This window comes from Pogoniulus pusillus, chromosome 18 (genome assembly GCF_015220805.1).
Source record: "Pogoniulus pusillus isolate bPogPus1 chromosome 18, bPogPus1.pri, whole genome shotgun sequence".
Lineage (NCBI taxonomy): Eukaryota > Metazoa > Chordata > Aves > Piciformes > Lybiidae > Pogoniulus > Pogoniulus pusillus.
This window is the reverse complement of record NC_087281.1, coordinates 22,765,043-22,782,458: the sequence shown is the minus strand read 5'-3', so window position 1 is coordinate 22,782,458 and position 17,416 is coordinate 22,765,043. Positions and strand designations below refer to the sequence as shown.

Here is a 17,416-nt window from a genome sequence, read left to right as displayed (position 1 = left end):
ACTTGTGTGAGGTAACAGTGAAGACAGTGAAAACCAATAGCAGGAGAAACGCCTCAGGCTTAACTGGTTATATTCCAGCATCCCAATGCAAAAGGAAAGCATCTATGCCATATTTGAGAGGCAGGACCCAGTACAAAAGAAACACCAAGAAGATAGAAGTAAGTAGTTTGGGCTGCTACGAGAATAGCAAGGTGCACTGTATTTATTCCTAGAGAGCAGCTTTTTCTATGTCAAAGGAGAGAATTTAGAGGGGTAATTGAGTTATGGATATTGGTTGTTACTGAGTAGAATGGGAAAAAAAGACTGCCAGTCTGCCTTTCATTCTTCTGCAACATCTACGGCCCAAACAGCTGGTCAGATCACGTTTCACAAAGCAAAACTGTCTCCTAACTGTGTACTACACCAAAACCATCAGGGAAGAACAGCTAACAATCAGCCTGAGCTTGGTAAAGAACCTGTGTTTATTATTATCATCATCTTCATAATCATTTTACAAAGGGAGTTAGAGGCTGGTCTGTGGTTACTGAAAGCAACTCCTCGTGGTTTGCCCTGCTTCCTTTAGAAGTCACTAACTTCAGGGAGATGAGCAGAACAAGATCATGCAGCATTAGACTGCAACACTTCCACAGCCTGACAGCATCACAGCACAGATGGGACATTCAAACACTTTGCCATTTATTTGCTATTCGCTCTACCAGAGTGCAGGTATCTGACAAATGCTGTCAGATGGTTTCTCACAGGAGGCTGGAAGACCTCCCAGGTCTGGCACGGATAGATCTAGGGTGTCAGTGTGTAATTCTGTAACATTTTCAGTATACTGGCTCACCTCTGGTGCCTGTGCTAAGAGACTAATCAGCTGCTACAGCATCAGAGAGAGAAACACTTTTCCTATCTAGTGCCAACAGTTACCACCAATCAAAAACTTTCACCCTTCAAAATTTTCCATTTTCAACCCTAGTTAGGCTTCTCATCACAAATAACAGTTCTCAAATCTTTTACCTCCCAAAACTTAATCTTCCTGATAGAAGCCAAAGGCTTCTCTCCTGCTTTATTAGCCTCTGATGGAGAATCCATTGAGGAACCTGGTCCTTCCTCAATGGCTAAAGCTGTATAGAAGCACACAGAGGATAGAAAGAACATTTTTTGGTAGAAACTATCATTTGGTTTGGACTTCTCCAACCTCATTTTTTACAAAATGGGTTTCTTCAACATTCCTTCTCCCAGGGAGTGCTCCTGCTTTCATACTGACAGCAGGAAATGCACAATCCTGCAAAACCAAGATTAACCTCGTTGAAGAGAAGAAATCAGAGACAGACGTGAAGTTACCAATCAAGTGACAAGAGTATGCAAACCTCCCAGCTTGTGTCGTGCAACAACACTCCTTGCAAACAGCACAGAAAGAGAGAGTGTGTGCACATAAACGTTAGCTCAGCTCCAGCAGATGCCATGTTCTCCCGCTGCACTGCGGGACCCATCCAGACACATTTACAGCACTGAATCTTCCTTCACTTCCATACTCATAACGTGTAAATACAAACTACAGTTTAAATGAAGGTTAGGAGCAGTTACCTCAGCCGGTTGGTGTAGGTATCCACACAGGTCTTCATTTTAGCCAACAAAGTCCCAACGGAAGCTTGTGACTCCAGCTGTTCTTCCTCCTCCTCACTACTTTCTCCTGACAGGGGAAGCAGTAGCGGTACCATGGATGTGCAGGAGGCGATAGCACGCAGCAATTCCAGCAGAGCTCGGTAAAGGGGAACGTGTCTGGCCATATCCAAAACTAGGGGACAAAAACAGTGCACAGAAATTGCTGAAACTGAAGATATTTTACTCTCAGTACAGACGTTCAATACATTTATTATTATTAAAATATGAATGGCATTTAATGACACACAGAGCATTTTGTAACAGCCATTTAGAATTCCTGAGCTAATGGACTTGTTCAGAAAAAAAAATGGGATTAGATGCCTGGAAAACAAAGGTTAGCAACAGATGCAAGAGGACAAAAGTGTCAGCAAGGTTTGGAACAGGATTACCACGTTACAGTCATTTCTAGTAGCTCAATATACAATCATGCTTCAGGTTGTACGTTGACAGCAATAGCGTATCTACAGACTAAAACCTGTAACCTGTTGAATTGCAGCTGGGTGGCACTTTCTGATTCTAGCAGCATAAGCATTAATAAAGAATCTCCTATCACCCCTTCCATTTGTAGTTACCTTCTCCTCCGGGAGAATTTGCCTGCATGACTGCAGGAATGTTTATGGTCAGTGAAATGAGGAAGTCTACTCAGAAGTCCAGCTTTGCTTCATTTCATGGAGGAAGTATTTCAGAAACCATTATGCATTCTTCAGAGCATGCAGTGGTTCTGAAGATGCAAATTTTATCTGCATATAGATGAATCACAAAACAGCAAAGCCAGAAAAGAACATATATTAGGTAGACAGACCTCACTGTCTTAGTGCTGCTCAGTGTGATGTATGTGTATTACCAAAATGACTGTGAGTAGAATATAGATATCAGCTCTTCTGACTTGGAGAAGCAGAGCCACACCATTCTGATGGATTCTCTAGCACCACATTGGTTATTTTTCTCTTCCACTTGCTTGGACAAATCTGCAATAGATGTCATCTCAACTGACTTTGTATCATTAATAGAAATCCTGAAAATGCAGCAATACACAGATACTTTAACACAGCTGCTTCCTCTGTCCCTAGGACATGCTATTTTTAACCTAACTGCAGGCAAAAAAATTGCTCTAGTTCAAAGTATTTACAATTGACTGAGTTTCTGATAAAATAAATCTATGCTTTTTCCAGAGAACAAACCCCAGCAAACAAAAACCCCCTGACAACTTGCATTAGGACAGGACAAAGCACAGAACTGTTTAATGTTTCATTTAGCACAACTCGCCCTCCAAGCTAATGCAGATCACAAACTTTCATCTCCTGTCATCAAACCCTTAGCTCTGAGTACAGCACAATGGGACAGTATAAACAGCCAAGCAAAATTCAACAGGCAGGTTTTACTCAGGATTAAAGCAAGGTTTAGCTTTACTAAGCCTTCTCTTGCTATTTGAATTTTGCAATTACTACAGTGGCACAAACTCATAAATGGAAGAAGTTCTGCTGTCTTGAACAGGAAGAAAATCTGCTGGAGTCAAAGCATTGATCTGTCAGGCTTGGTAGCATTTCCTGGTTCTAAAAATATCCCATGTCAAAATATTCCATATATTTAAAGCAAACTCCATTGAATTTAAAACACTGGCATTAAGAAAAACTATTTCAATTACCTGTTGATTGATATAATTTGTATGTTTTCCATACATATTATTGCATATATACTGCACAATAGTAGACTATATTTATTGTATGTGTATACATGTAGTATTATTAAACATATGTACATACCTCTGTTTCTTATGCTTAGTCTCTAGTGAACAATAATTGCCAAAATAAAAATCCTCACTGTGCAAACTGTCCTTAAAAAAACCATGGCTCAATGTGGTGACATGTGAGCAGGGGAACATGAGGAAGGAGGGGAAAGAGGTGGGGAGGTGTGGGGAAAAAGAATGGAGCAAAAGGGAGAATGGGAGACCATTAAACCAGCAAGCCACCACCCATCTATAGTGTTAAAGATCAAGCAGCTCCTCAATTGAATCAATAGCTGTGTTCAGTTCTGGGCCCCCCAGTTTAGGAGGGACATTGAGATGCTTGAGCATGTCCAGAGAAGGGTGACGAGGCTGGGGAGAGGCCTTGAGCACAGCCCTACGAGGAGAGGCTGAGGGAGCTGGGATTGGTTAGCCTGGAGAAGAGGAGGCTCAGGGGGGACCTTATTGCTGTCTACAACTACCTGAGGGGTGGTTGTGGCCAGGCGGAGGTTGGTCTCTTCTCTCAGGTGGCCAGCACCAGAACAAGAGGACACAGCCTCAGGCTGCGCCAGGGGAGATTTAGGCTGGAGGTGAGGAGAAAGTTCTTCCCTGAGAGAGTCATTGGACACTGGAATGGGCTGCCCGGGGAGGTGGTGGAGTCGCTGTCCCTGGAGCTGTTCAAGGCAGGACTGGACGTGGCACTTGGTGCCATGGTCTGGCCTTGAGCTCTGTGGTAAAGGGTTGGACTTGATGATCTATGAGGTCTCTTCCAACCTTGGTGATACTGTGATACTGTGATTATGTAGATAGTGAGTGAAGGAGAGATAGGACCTCTTAGATAACCACAGCATTTCACTCCTGGAACACATCTATTTAATCCATACAATTTTCATGAGGCTAGAATATCTAATTCCAAATTCTTCAATGCTTGCTTGCCCTCTCCTTTGCTAAACGAGTAGTTAAATCGAAAATTACTGTCATGATGGAAACAGAACTGACATAACTTTAAAATGGGAATGTTTTCTAGAAAGATAGAAGAGCATTCCTGAATTTAGGAGATCCAACTCGCTTGCAAACTGCTTTCCCAGGTGAAACAAACGAAATGCATTAGTTTGGTTTCTATTTAAATAATCTTCTATGAAACAACTACCGATTTATTTTATCTTAATGCTGCCCTCTTCTAAAGTAATTTTCTTAATGCCATTATTGTCTTTAGTTTTGTCTTTCATTAGGTATCATTATAGAAATGTTTGGGAGGAGTATTCCAGCAATGTAAGAGGTACAGCTTTGAACAAACTCCTTTAAAATACTAAAACCACAAATAAAAACATAAAATACAAATCTGCAAATGAACATATCCTGCTTCCATCTAATCGAAGCAATGGAACCTTGGGACTATCATCTTCACATACAGGTATCTTACCAATAAGATGCAGCTCTTTGGATTCTAAACAAACATAAATTTCACTGAAAAACAAGTGTTAAAAGTAATCCACTACTGTTGTGGTCAAAGCAAGTTACTCCTTGAGAACATGCAGTGCCATGGTCTGGTTGAGTGGCTAGGGCTGGGTGCTAGGTTGGACTGGATGATCTTGGAGGTCTCTTCTGACCTGGTTGATTCTATGATTATTATTAAGTCTTTTCCTGCCAGACTGAACTGGGTAATGCAGGTGTAGCAAGACATTTCACTTGAATTAAAAAAGGTAGCTTCTTGTGTAGGAAGGAAAACCCAACACATCATAAAATAGGAACAAATAGTTTTGCTTATAACAGATCTATCACTTGAAGACCACTTGCACATCTTAAATGTGTCAGGCACTGAAACTGTTCTAGTTAAATGGCCATGCATATGAGCACACTTGCAAGCATGAAACTGCAAACACACAGCACTCCTGAAGAAGGAAACTGGGAGATGAGAATTCTTGGCTTTGTACAAATGACAGATGGATTACACATTTGTTATCTCAAAGGTCTAAACCGTTAGTAAATAAATGACAACCACATTTCCCAAACAGCTTATTTTGGTGCTTTCAGGCTCCCACACTGACTGGACTGTTCTGGCCATTAGGCACACATGAACTGTGGGCTCACTCACATCTGCCGTTTTTGGAGCTGTTTGTTCTCTGAGATTCTGCAGGACAGTGAACTGAGGAGGAAGGCCCAACCCCCACTACAAAGACCAGTTCAGAAGCTCCCCCTTTTTGCCTAAGGTTTGCTTAGCATTCCTTCAAATAACTACTGCATACTCCATACTTCAAAAGAGGCAAGACTAGACTTGAAGCAGGGATTTACATTCAGTTTTTATCCTGCTTCCTTGTCTGCCTTAGACAGGGCTGGCAGGATAGGGCTGCCTAGTGACAGTGGTGCTGTGTCTGAGAAAGCTGCAAAACTAGTGCCTGAACACTGTGACCCAGCCTGCTTCTCAAGTTGCAGACAGTAAATGCACATCAAGGTCTCACCTTTTGGCTAGCAGCTAACCAGTTCAAGGCGTGCAATGTGAAGCAGAGCACAAGCTAAAAACTGGGGCTTGATACTGGAGTGTCAGCAGCAAGCTGCAGAGCTGTAAAATGGCCCTCGCTGCAAGCTCTGGAGGCAGCTGTGGCAATCCAGGGTGAAGGAATGAGGCTGGAAGGTGACAGAGCAGCAGCGTAAGGTGGCAGCAGTGCTCTCAAAATGCCATCGACAGCTGACATAAAGAAGAGTAACAGCAGTACCTTCCTCACGGCCTTTGTTTTATTAACTGCAGCAATTACCAGTTCTAGAAAGATGACTGCATTTATCCAGCAAAGCAGGGCAATGTCTCATTGTGCTCGGTAATTAGCTGCACGGTAGCCTTTCCGGACAACAGGCAGCATGCAGGTATACTTAGGAATCATGGAGTGATAGAATCAGAGAATCAACCAGGTTGGAAGAGACCTCCAAGATCAGACAGTCCAACCTAGCACCCAGCCCTAGCCACTCAACCAGACCATGGAACTGAGTGCCTCATCCAGGCTTTGCTTCAACACCTCCAGGGACGGTGACTCCACCACCTCCCTGGGCAGCCCATTCCAATGCCAATCACTCTCTCTGCCAACAACTTCCTCCTAACATCCAGCCTAGACCTCCCCTGGCACAACTTGAGGCTGTGTCCCCTTGTTCTATTGCTGGTTGCCTGGCAGAAGAGACCAACCCCACCTGGCTACAACCTCCCATCAGGTAGCTGTAGACAGCAATGAGGTCTGCCCTGAGCCTCCTCTTCTGCAGGCTGCACACCCCCAGCTCCCTCAGTCTCTCCTCATAGGGTTTGTGTTCCAGGCCCCTCACCAGCTTTGTTGCCCTTCTCTGGACACCTTCCAGCACCTCAACATCTCTCTTGAATTGAGGGGCCCAGAACTGGACACAGCACTCAAAAGGGTTTGCTGCATTTATGAAAAGCAGGGACATCAGCAGAGTCATTTACTAACACAGGTGGAGTTGGCTAACGTCTGGAAAACATCTCATGGTTTATTGGGCTAAGGTGTTATCCTTCCCCCATTCCTTTAGGTAAATGAAGGCCAAGTTTTAGTGGAATCACCATGACTCTGTTAGTCTCTAGCCATAGCATTTGCAATTTAGAAGGACACCTAAGGCTGAATAGGTAAAATATTAGACATATTATGAAACAAGCCCTCATATGCTAGTAACAAGCAGCAGCTTGTTTCAGGAGAAGAGGGGGTTGGAGGAAAGAGGATCCTGACTGAAGCAATTTTGAGCAGTCCTGACTTTCAGAAGCTGCTGAGCATCTTGTCTTTTGAAAAGTGCACTCTTTCCAAATGCCTAAAGCTCCTGGGATATTAAGGCACTGATCACATTATGGAAAACTGCTAGATAGCCTACTTACTGCAGGGAAAAAAGTGACTAACATTCAAAGATTAGATGTGAATTTGAAGCATTCCAGTTGCTTTCCACACAGCTATGTACTCATCACCAATACAGATTTAACTTCCTACACAGACCTATGCTTAACCATAAGCAGTTACAACATTGGTACAATTTAACCCCCCCTCCAAGGGCAGGCAGTTCCATAGGATCAATGTATCTCCTCAAATTGCATATGTATCTGTAACAAGGTAATGGCCCAACTGAGTCTAATCCTCCTTTGCTTTCTTTCACTATTATACAATATTCAAACAAAGAACAGCCAGGCCTAATGGACCATTAAATAGATAGCACTGAACAGCAATAAATTTTTTTTCTTGCAATCCATTTAACAACCTCAGTACAACTTAACTGGCCATAAGATTATTAAACTTATTTCCATTGCAGAGGATGTTTCAAATATATCACAAAATAAAGAAAATTAGTAATGTGGTACAGCCATGATATAAAAAATATTACAGATGTTACAGCAGCTAACACACAGAAGAGTAAGTTGTAAGAAATTAATGCAAAGCTCTGCTTTACTTGCATCTAATGTGAAGGCCTTCCAATTGTGATTCTCACCATGAACTAGGATAGTAGGCTGAAGATGAGGCAGCAGTGTGCCCAGGTGGCCAAGAGAGCCAATGGCATCCTGGCCTGCATCAGGAACAGTGTGGCCAGTAGGACAAGGGAGGTTATTCTGCCCCTGTACTCAGCACTGGTCAGGCCACACCTTGAGTGCTGTGTCCAGTTCTGGGCTCCTCAATTCAAGAGAGATGTTGAGGTGCTGGAAGGTGTCCAGAGAAGGGCAACAAAGCTGGTGAGGGGCCTGGAACACAAACCCTATGAGGAGAGGCTGAGGGAGCTGGAGGTGTGCAGCCTGCAGAAGAGGAGGCTCAGAGGTGACCTCATTGCTATCTACAACTACTTGAAGGGAGGTTGTAGCCAGTTGGGAGTCAGTCTGTTCTCCCAGGCAACCAGCAATAGAACAAGGGGACACAGTCTCAAGTTGTGCTGGGAGAGGTATAGACTGGATGTTAGGAGGAAGTTGTTGGCAGAGAGAGTGATTGGCATTGGAATGGGCTGCCCAGGGAGGTGGTGGAGTCACCGCGCCTGGAGGTGTTGAAGCAAAGCCTGGATGAGGCACTTAGTGCCATGGTCTGGTTGAGTGGCTAGGGCTGGGTGCTAGGTTGGACTGGATGATCTTGGAGGTCTCTTCCAACCTGACAATTATGTAGAGCAGCTACCATAAAATAATAACTCTGCTCTATTCACACCATGTACAAGTGCTTACAATTTACAACAGAGTATCCTGACTTCTCCTGCAGAAAACCCAAGGAAATATCTTTGTATTCTGAGATACCTATTTCTTATTTTCTGCTAGTAAGGATTAAAAGGTTATTGATCTCATCAACTTCAGAAGCTAAAAGTAAAATTAAGAAGCTAAAAGTAAAATAAGACACTTAATAACCATGCTACTAAAAAGTGTAATGTTAAGATCAGAACTGCAGAGCCACACACACCTGCTACTTCATTTTTTAAAACTTTTTTTTACCTGTGAGTAATTTAAACCTGGATCTTGAAGTTCTGTCAATTACACACCATCTCTAAAACACTCTTAGTAATTACTGACATACTTTTGATGTCTCAGGATGCTATTCACAAACTTAAAATCCACAGCCACGATTCAAGACACGTGGGTCCCATTCTCACATGAAAGACTCTCAATAGCTACAAACACTGCCATTCAACAGAGCCACACAAAGACAGTCCTATGGCCACAGTTACTATCGAGCAAAAGTGAACCACACTCTCTCCAAAAGGGCCACACATCCCTTTGCTAATACTTTAAAAGCCAAAGCATTCCTTCGCCCCTCTTTGCTGCATCTCTGAAAACATATGATCTATGAATGTAGTCCATGCTGCAGGCAGTAGTGTCAGTTCCAAATACAGCATGCTCTGCTGCCTCTTGATTTTCTGTCTCAGAATCAACCCTGGGCAAGCCTCTTTTATAATAGGGTTAACTAACACCCTGCATTCTGTTCTGTTTCAACAGGAAGAAAAAAGACTGCCTACAGAGTATTTCCAAATCAGATCTCTTTAAGAAAACATTAGCCTTTGGGTAAGAGTAAAACAAAACCTATCTAAACAGTGTAGTCTTGTAGTAATTTAACTAGCTTGACTTTTCCTTCACTTTTTGTTGTTAAGAACAACAGAAGCATTTTCACAGCACCATTCTGACTATCAAGGAATCACAGAATTGTTGAGGTTGGAAGGGACCTGAAGAATCATCTATCTCAAATCCCCCTGCCATGGGCAGGGGTGCTTTTCACTAGATCAGGTTGCCCAAAATCACATCCAGCCTGGCTGTAACAACTACCAGGTATGGGGCTTCCACCACCTCTTTAAACAACCTGTTCCAGCATCTCACCATCATCACGGTGAAGAACCTTTCCTAATGTCTAATCTAATCTATCCTCCTCTAGCTTGGATCCATTTCCCCTAGTCCTGTCACCACCTGACACCCTATAAAAGTCCCTTGCCACCTTTCCTGCAGGCTCCCTTCAGATACTGGAAGGCCAGAATAAGATCTCCTTGGAGCCTTCTCTCCTCAAAACTAAACAATCCCAACTCTCTCAGCCTCTCCTCCTAAGAGAGGTGCTCCAGCACTCCGATCATCCTCGTGGCCCTTCTCTGCACATGTTCCAGCATGTCCATATCTTTCTTCTAATAGACACTCCAGAAGCAATCCAACATCTGTTCTTTAAAACCAACAACATATGAAGACATACAATCAAAAGCATGAATCTGCTACTGGGTCATATTTGCATTCAAATCTAGAAAACAAGTGCAAGTAAGCATCAATATAAAGCTACAGGATTATATCATTATGTTATTGATTGCATCACATAGAATAAAGAAAACTATAGATAAAATAAAAGTATAAAAGAAGAGCTATAGAAAGTTTTTTGTCTGGTCAGAGGATAAAAAACCCCAACATAATTATTAATACAACTCTTCACTATGCCACTTAATAAGATTAAAAGAACCAATAATGTCTGAGGTAGATGTAGTAAAACTAATATTAAAGGCAAGCTAGGTGTGTCAAATTTATTTTCCACTTAGCCAAAGAACTAAGGGAAATATTTTCTGTAGGGAAGGAAGAGACAGGATTTAAATTTTCTACAGACAAAATCCTCTTGCAGAGGTTATTAAAATCGTGGCTTTTTATCTGAAGAGAGATCTGGAGTAAGAGGAAGACTTTGCAGAGCTGCTCCCTCTTTCCAAAAGAGCAAAGAAAAACTGCTCCTCTGATTTAACTAGGAAAAAACCTGAATTATTTATTCCTATGAAACCAGGACAGGAGTGGTTTTCTGTAACTCAGTGTTTTCACTAATTATACAACAGTTCTTTGGGCGGTAAAGAAGAGGAGAAAAATCAGCAGAAGTAGTATTTCCCATAGAAGCAATTGCCTATCAAACAAAGCACAAAAAGACAAAAGGCAGAAACGCTTTCAGCTTGACTGCCTTAATGTCACCATTTGTCATGCAGCACTTGCTCAGGAAACCCTCAAGTACAGTTAACTCTGCTCCTCTTTCCACAGCAGACTTTCTCTGTTAGAAGAGGATTAAAATGCGCTGGGCCTGACAATGAAACAGCAGAGCCATCGCACATTGTTATGCAACTCACTATCTGCAAGGGTGGCTCGTAGCTCCTTCTTTATTCAGCGAGTGCCAAGTGCATGTTTAATCAATGTCACAGCTCACCACAGCGCTCAGCTAAAGCCGCTGTCATTCCTCTCTTCAGACCTGCCTGCCTAAGTTATGCAATGCTCCGAAGGATACCTCGCAATTCTTTCCGGAGGCTCTGAATGCAGGTGTGTGACGGCGCTCACACTACTGCCAGCAAAGCTGACTTCTTTCCATCCCTTTGCAGGCTGGACTAAAATTACATAGCGTGGCTGCACGTAGTTCGCTGCCTTTGGAATGACAGCGTGTCAACGGGAGGAAGCCTCTTCAGACAGCTGCCACCGAGAGTAAATCAAAGGCTGGGCTTTTTCTGAAGTCTTAATAACTAACTAAGTCTCAGTGAATAAAAGCAGGAGCTGTTTGTGTTGGTGTCGGTAAAAGGCAGCACCGAACGGAATGCATCTCGGTGCTCTGCATCATCTAAGGGAAAAAAAGCCTCGCTTTTCGTGACAATTAGACAACGCTGAGGATCGTCACCAGAAAGGGCTTTACTGGGTTTTGGCTACATTTGCTTTAATGGATTACTGAGAAAGAAGATTCTGTTATTATCCTCCCTGATAAACTTCTTCATCGAGGAACTGTCCATGCTCCTGTCTGGTCTGTCTGAGCGAGGAGAGCAGCCCCTTCATGAAGATAAAAGCCTGGCTTGCCCCTGAATCGACAAGTAAGAAGCATGTCTGATGACATTTTATTCCTGATGCAATGTAGGGTAAGGAACATATCTTTTATTACCTTTCTGTGAGGTACAGATGCTTTGATCTGATGTCTTTAACTAGACCCGCAGCAGAAATGTTTATCTCCAATGATTAAAGATGTTTGCCAGGGGAAAAAAAAGGGCAGCTACTGCACTGAAAATGTGACAACCTATCTTCAGCAAACTGGGGCTATCTGAACTAGCAGAAATCCCAATCCCAATGAAATTGTGGTGTAAGGCTGCAAATTCCTGATCAGTAAGGCTACATCAGCATAGTAGATTACCTATAATACCAACATCTCTGCCACCAATGCACGTAATGAAGTTGGGAATATTTCTACAGGATATTTGCCTATGATTTAAGAATACAAGAGCAGATAAGTGATAGAGATGACCTGCCAATCCCACTTCTGTAACAAAAAAGGTAATAAATCACATGTGCCTCTGTAGGTATCTATTTCAAATCCTTACACAGAATTTTGTTAAGTACTACTGCCCTTTGCCATTCTGCAATAATAAGCACACATAATAACCATGACACTAGAGAGAGAGACATTTTCTGTTAAATGCTGACTGTTGCATGGATGTTAAAAAAGCTGACTATTGAACAAGTAAAAGCATAAGATCTCACCTGCAATTGTCTACTTAGGTCTCACTGGTTAAAAACCAGACTGATACTGTCTGTGTCAAGGAGGTGTATATCTATGTTTCCAAAGAGCAGACATACATTTCCAGCTGTGTTTGTACTGTGACAGTTAAATATTTTACAGCAGCTGAAAATTCACATAATTTCCCTTGGCATTATGAGGTATTTGATAATGCCTACATACCTGCTTTAACCAATCCTATGTTTCATAAGGAAATAAATTAGCCTGCTAGAGACAGATCTGAAATCTCTCTTACAATAAAGCACATTAAGTGGCTGGAAGCTCCAAGCTATTTTAAACTCCTATCAAATCTATCTACAGAATAATTACTTTTAATATGAACACGTTCACATGCACACACAAAAGACATTGATACAACTCTATAAATCCAGCATTAAGGAATATAAAGCAGTATGGAATTGCTTTTCAAAAGATCAAAGCTTGCATGTTTGTCAGATCAGATTTACTATTTGCTTTCTTTCTTCTAGCTAGCTGCCAGAATACTGGTGAAGGTATTTGCAGGAAAAATGGGGACCTCAGCCATTACAACACTGGAAGATGTAAAAAGGCAAGAGGAAAAGGAGGAAAAAGAAGAGTCTATTTTAGCACTGCTTGGCATTATTGGAACTGTGCTCAACTTATTTGTTATTGTTTTTGTGTACATCTACACTACACTTTGATGACATTTTTGAACATCAATTGCACAGCACACAGTGCAAAGACCAGCGATGGTAAGAATGATTTCCAGACATTTAAAGCAAAAAGCCCTCTGGTCTGAAAAGACCATCAAAAACATTCCAGAGCAAGGTGTCTAGCTAAGGGTGATGACTGCTAAATGTATCTGTGAGCCCAGAGTGCTAAATTATGTAAAATAAGGCAGACTACATTCAACTTCTTATTGATGTGGGATGAATTCCAAATAGCAGAAACAGAGGCACTGTTTTAGTGCCATCAAACATGCAAAGCACAAGGAATGTAAGCAAACACTGGAAACAATCAGAATACAGAAAGAGATGAAATACATATAAGCAAGCCCCATGATGCTTTCCATGGTTTTGTGCAATATCTCCCCTCATAGTTGAGGTCAGAAAACAGGCTTTCATTTTTAGATCACTCTAATTTAGGCTTATAATTTACACTAATGTATAAGTGTGCAAACAGGAACACTATTATACCAAAAACTGTAGTGTTTAAAGACAATTTTAACTATTGACTCTATTCTGCAGCATTTTCTTAGTCTTGTGGGAAGCTGAAAAAGGCTAGGTGTTATGGCCTTTACTGAATGTGTATTTGAAACCATGCTATATTGACCATGTACTTTTCTAATTAAAAATCCTTTCAAGTGGTGTGAAAAAAGAAGTTCCAGTACTTTTTAAAATGGAATAACTACAAATTACACAGTAATATTCTGCAAAAGGAAAAAAATGTTATATTTTCTATATAGCCATTTTTAGAATCTGTTTAAAATACATCAAATAACAGCTTTTGTGTATTCATTCTGATGCTTATTTTCAAGTATAATAAAGCTTATCACATAAGGATTCGTGGTCATGCAAGGAAAACAGCCCAGAAAAGTGTAGTCTCTCTTTCTGGACCAGGTACCCTTTTTGTATCACTGATGATTGAGGCCCAGAACTGCAAATCTTATGCACACTCCATGGGAGATTGTGTAGGATGCAAAGAGGCTGCTGAAACTGAGGAAATGAATTTCCTATTTTAAATGAAACCTATGTATGCCTTTCCATTAGATCCACAGCTGCAGACAGTCTGAGATGTGTAAGTTTTTGTAGTCATGATTACATTTTGCATGTATCTTCTAACAGAAAAGCTACTTTTGAGAATTAGAGAGAGTGTAAAAACAACACTGGAAAAAAAAAGCAACACTGGATTTAATAAATATCTTTCTTGGAATTACATGTGCCACAGAGGAACAATGGAGAGGTTGCATTTCTGAAGAACCAGCTGAGTTCCTTCTCCTAGGCTGCAATATACAGTCCTTCCATAAAAAAGACAAGTAAAGAAGTATATCTTTTGTGTAGGTGATAGATTATTACTGTACACAACTTTGTAGCTGCTAAACCAACTGAGCCTTTTGAAGTCACATCAAAACAATTCCATTTGTAACTCAGGTCAGGGATCTAGAACAGAATGAATCTGGCAAAGATATTTCAATCAGTTGTAGAAACTATGGTGTAACACTGATATATGGACAAATGAGGTGGAAGAGGGCATATTCTGGTTTTACAACTCTGAGTCAACACTGGCTCCATCAGAAGAAATGATAATCAGAGGTGAGGCTGCACTGGAAGCAAGCATTTGCAAAAAGAAAGTGAATTCACTATCCATAGCCTACAGCAAGTCTCTAGATTGTGTACTCATTTTCAGTATATGGAGCACCAAAGCATTCTGTGTAACTAAGCTACATTCTAAAAGAATTATGCAGGTTATCCAAGTTTATTTAAGACTACAGAAGGCAGCCAATACACCATTTTTTTTCCAATATACTACTTATATCTACAAAGTTATGGATATCACTGGTGTTAATATGAGGACATTTGAGATGTCCTTAAAATGAAAGATTATGAAAACCTGAAAATTAAGCAGAAGTATGAAATTCAGGTAGAAATTAGTGCTGCTTCTTTTGATCCTTAGGTTATTACAGAAAGTGTCAATTCTGTGAAAAAATAAAGAGTTTTATTTAATGTTATTTCAGTGCATAGCTCTCTTCTCTAAATTATGAGTCAACTCCAGTAGTGGACTGGCATTATGCACCTGGTTTTGTTAGCACTTCAACAGCAAAAAACAGACCAAAAGCAATTCAATTCTGAAGTTATAACTGTTTTTTTTTTTGCAAAGGTTCAGCATTCTTCTCTTACTAATGAATGAACATGAAGGAAAACTAGAGGAATATTTAATTGTGGCAATTATATTCTCTCTACCTAAACTGCCATCATACTTCTAATTGTACTTCTAAATATAGCAAAAAGGTTTTAACCCTTTGAAGAAAGTTACAGAATAATATCATTAGAAATTGCCCCAGCCTAAAAACTCTATTTTGCTTTAGAACAGAAATCTAGTATGATCTCTTAACAGGTAATACTTTTGCCCTATATTCATGTGCTCTATCCTCCTGAGTTAAATAAGCTCAAATACACAGCAGTGATGCTTACACAGCTAGTCCAATAGATGCACAAGAATTTGAACAAAGTAATTAGACATAGTAAAAAGTCAGTAACCTAGGGAAGAGCAGAATTTCATGATGATTCAACATGTACACTGAAGAGGTATCTTTACACCTTCAAAAATGGATGAATAAAGATGAGGTATAAACTCAGTGTACTAACTCTGGAGATCTACAAGGGAATACAAGCCTCCTAAAGTAATCAAAGTGCTCACAGTCCAGTAGAACTGGACTACTTGACAAAAAGTTAAGCAATACCATATAATGTCTGGGGAATCAAAATGATCAGTAGAAAAGAAATATCCTAACTTCAGTGTGCAATCTAATGCAGTTCAGGATCTGAAAAGTATTGACAGATTCGACAAAGATGTATATGAAAAGAGGCCAAAAGAGAGTTCAGAATGTTCACCTTCAACAGATTTTAGCCACAGTACTTACCAGAAGCATGACTAGGGCAGCATGGCTGCTAATAGACCCACAAGATCAGAGTGTGACAGTACTTAGTAAACTATGAGAGGTGCATTAAAAGCAAGTACTGGGAGTTTTACGAAGCAAGGAAACAATCCCTTCAGTGGAGTCCTTACATGGAAATATCTCTTCTCTGCAGTCAAACCCAGGGAAGACTGAGTTAATCTAACACTACAGAAGCTATGCTGAACACAATACATAGAGAGAATGGCTCTAAGAGATCTAAGGGAGGAGGCATGCAAAAAAGCTGCAACTAAACTCACAGTGTCTGATCTGCTTCCTGTGAGCCTGGAAATTCAAGCAAAGACATTTCAGGGGAAATTCTGCCACTTGCTATGAGGTCTGTCTTCCAACGAGGAGATGGCAGCAACATTTCACTCTTCATCTTTAAACAAGATTAAGTCAGCTCAAGGTTTGCAGTTTAGAGCCAAAGCAGTACTGTATTTTTAAGTGAGAAGAGGTACTGTGGCATCACTAGTAAAATCTCAACTTTGCTGGGCTTTTCAATGTCCAAATCCAAAACAAAACAGACAGTCCTTGTCCTAAATGCAATTTGATTTTCCTTCTGTTTCCTGAGTCCCTTCCACTGCCTTCTCTCTCTAAACTTTGTTAGCTACAAAGACTTCTAGTACTACTGCCTTCCCCTCTCCCACTTGTAAATACTGGATTGTACTAGTCTTTATAAACCAAGGCTCATCAGTTAAGTAACTCTTCCTTTCATCAGCAAAATCTAGACTTCAAAAATAGCCATGTGCTCTAGTTAGTGCAAATTTTATTGCTGAGCATTTTGTTCAAGGAAAAGTGTGAGCATATTTCAAAGACTTTCTACAACAGCAATTCTTTCCCCAAAAATGTGCAGTGAAAAGGTTTTATATGGCAGCTTTGAGCAAAATGTGCATAAATGCACGGTAATGAATACAAGCCAGATGGAATTCCTAACTTCTGTATCATGGAACATCAATTTTACAAAGTCTTCAGTCCTTAGGAGTAAACACAAGTGTAATAAAAAATACAAAACCCAATGATGCTACAAAGAGAAACTTTCGACTTCTAATATGAAAGCTATTAAAAGGCACAGTAATGTCAGAACAGGACACAAAACCAGGGAAAAAATACCAAGAGGAAGGGTGAGAGTTAGAGCAGCTATCACTCCTGGTGACTACAGCTAGGATCTATCTTGCAGTCCTTCAAAGCCAGATAAACGTTCCTTCTCCAAACAAAAAGAAGCAATTAAGGAAATGAAAGCGACCACTTCACAATTGTCAAGGACTTAACAATCACCTTGCTGTGATGCAGATGAAGGTGCAGAATGTGTCAGAGTAATCTGGTTTGTAATGATCCACTTCAAGGTAAGGTTGCTAAAATGTTAGATTATACGTGAGCACTCTTTATCTGGTAAACATTCCTTTTAACCTAGATCAGTCT

General features: G+C 40.8%; 1 protein-coding gene and 1 long non-coding RNA gene across 5 annotated transcripts in view; one reads left to right on the top strand and one right to left on the bottom strand.

The window, feature by feature from the left end:
• The window catches only part of BIRC6 (baculoviral IAP repeat containing 6), a 158,438-nt gene that overhangs the window by 19,150 nt on the left and 121,872 nt on the right, over positions 1-17,416 (bottom strand). For all 4 annotated transcript variants that reach the window (XM_064158738.1, XM_064158740.1, XM_064158741.1 and 1 more), the window contains one exon: positions 1,570-1,780. In XM_064158738.1, coding sequence (XP_064014808.1) covers positions 1,570-1,780 — 211 coding nt within the window. The remainder of the gene's footprint in view (positions 1-1,569; positions 1,781-17,416) is intronic.
• Positions 10,828-15,049, top strand: LOC135183579 (uncharacterized). Its single transcript, XR_010305610.1, has 2 exons — positions 10,828-11,710; positions 12,831-15,049. It is a non-coding gene; the product is annotated as an uncharacterized LOC135183579 (long non-coding RNA).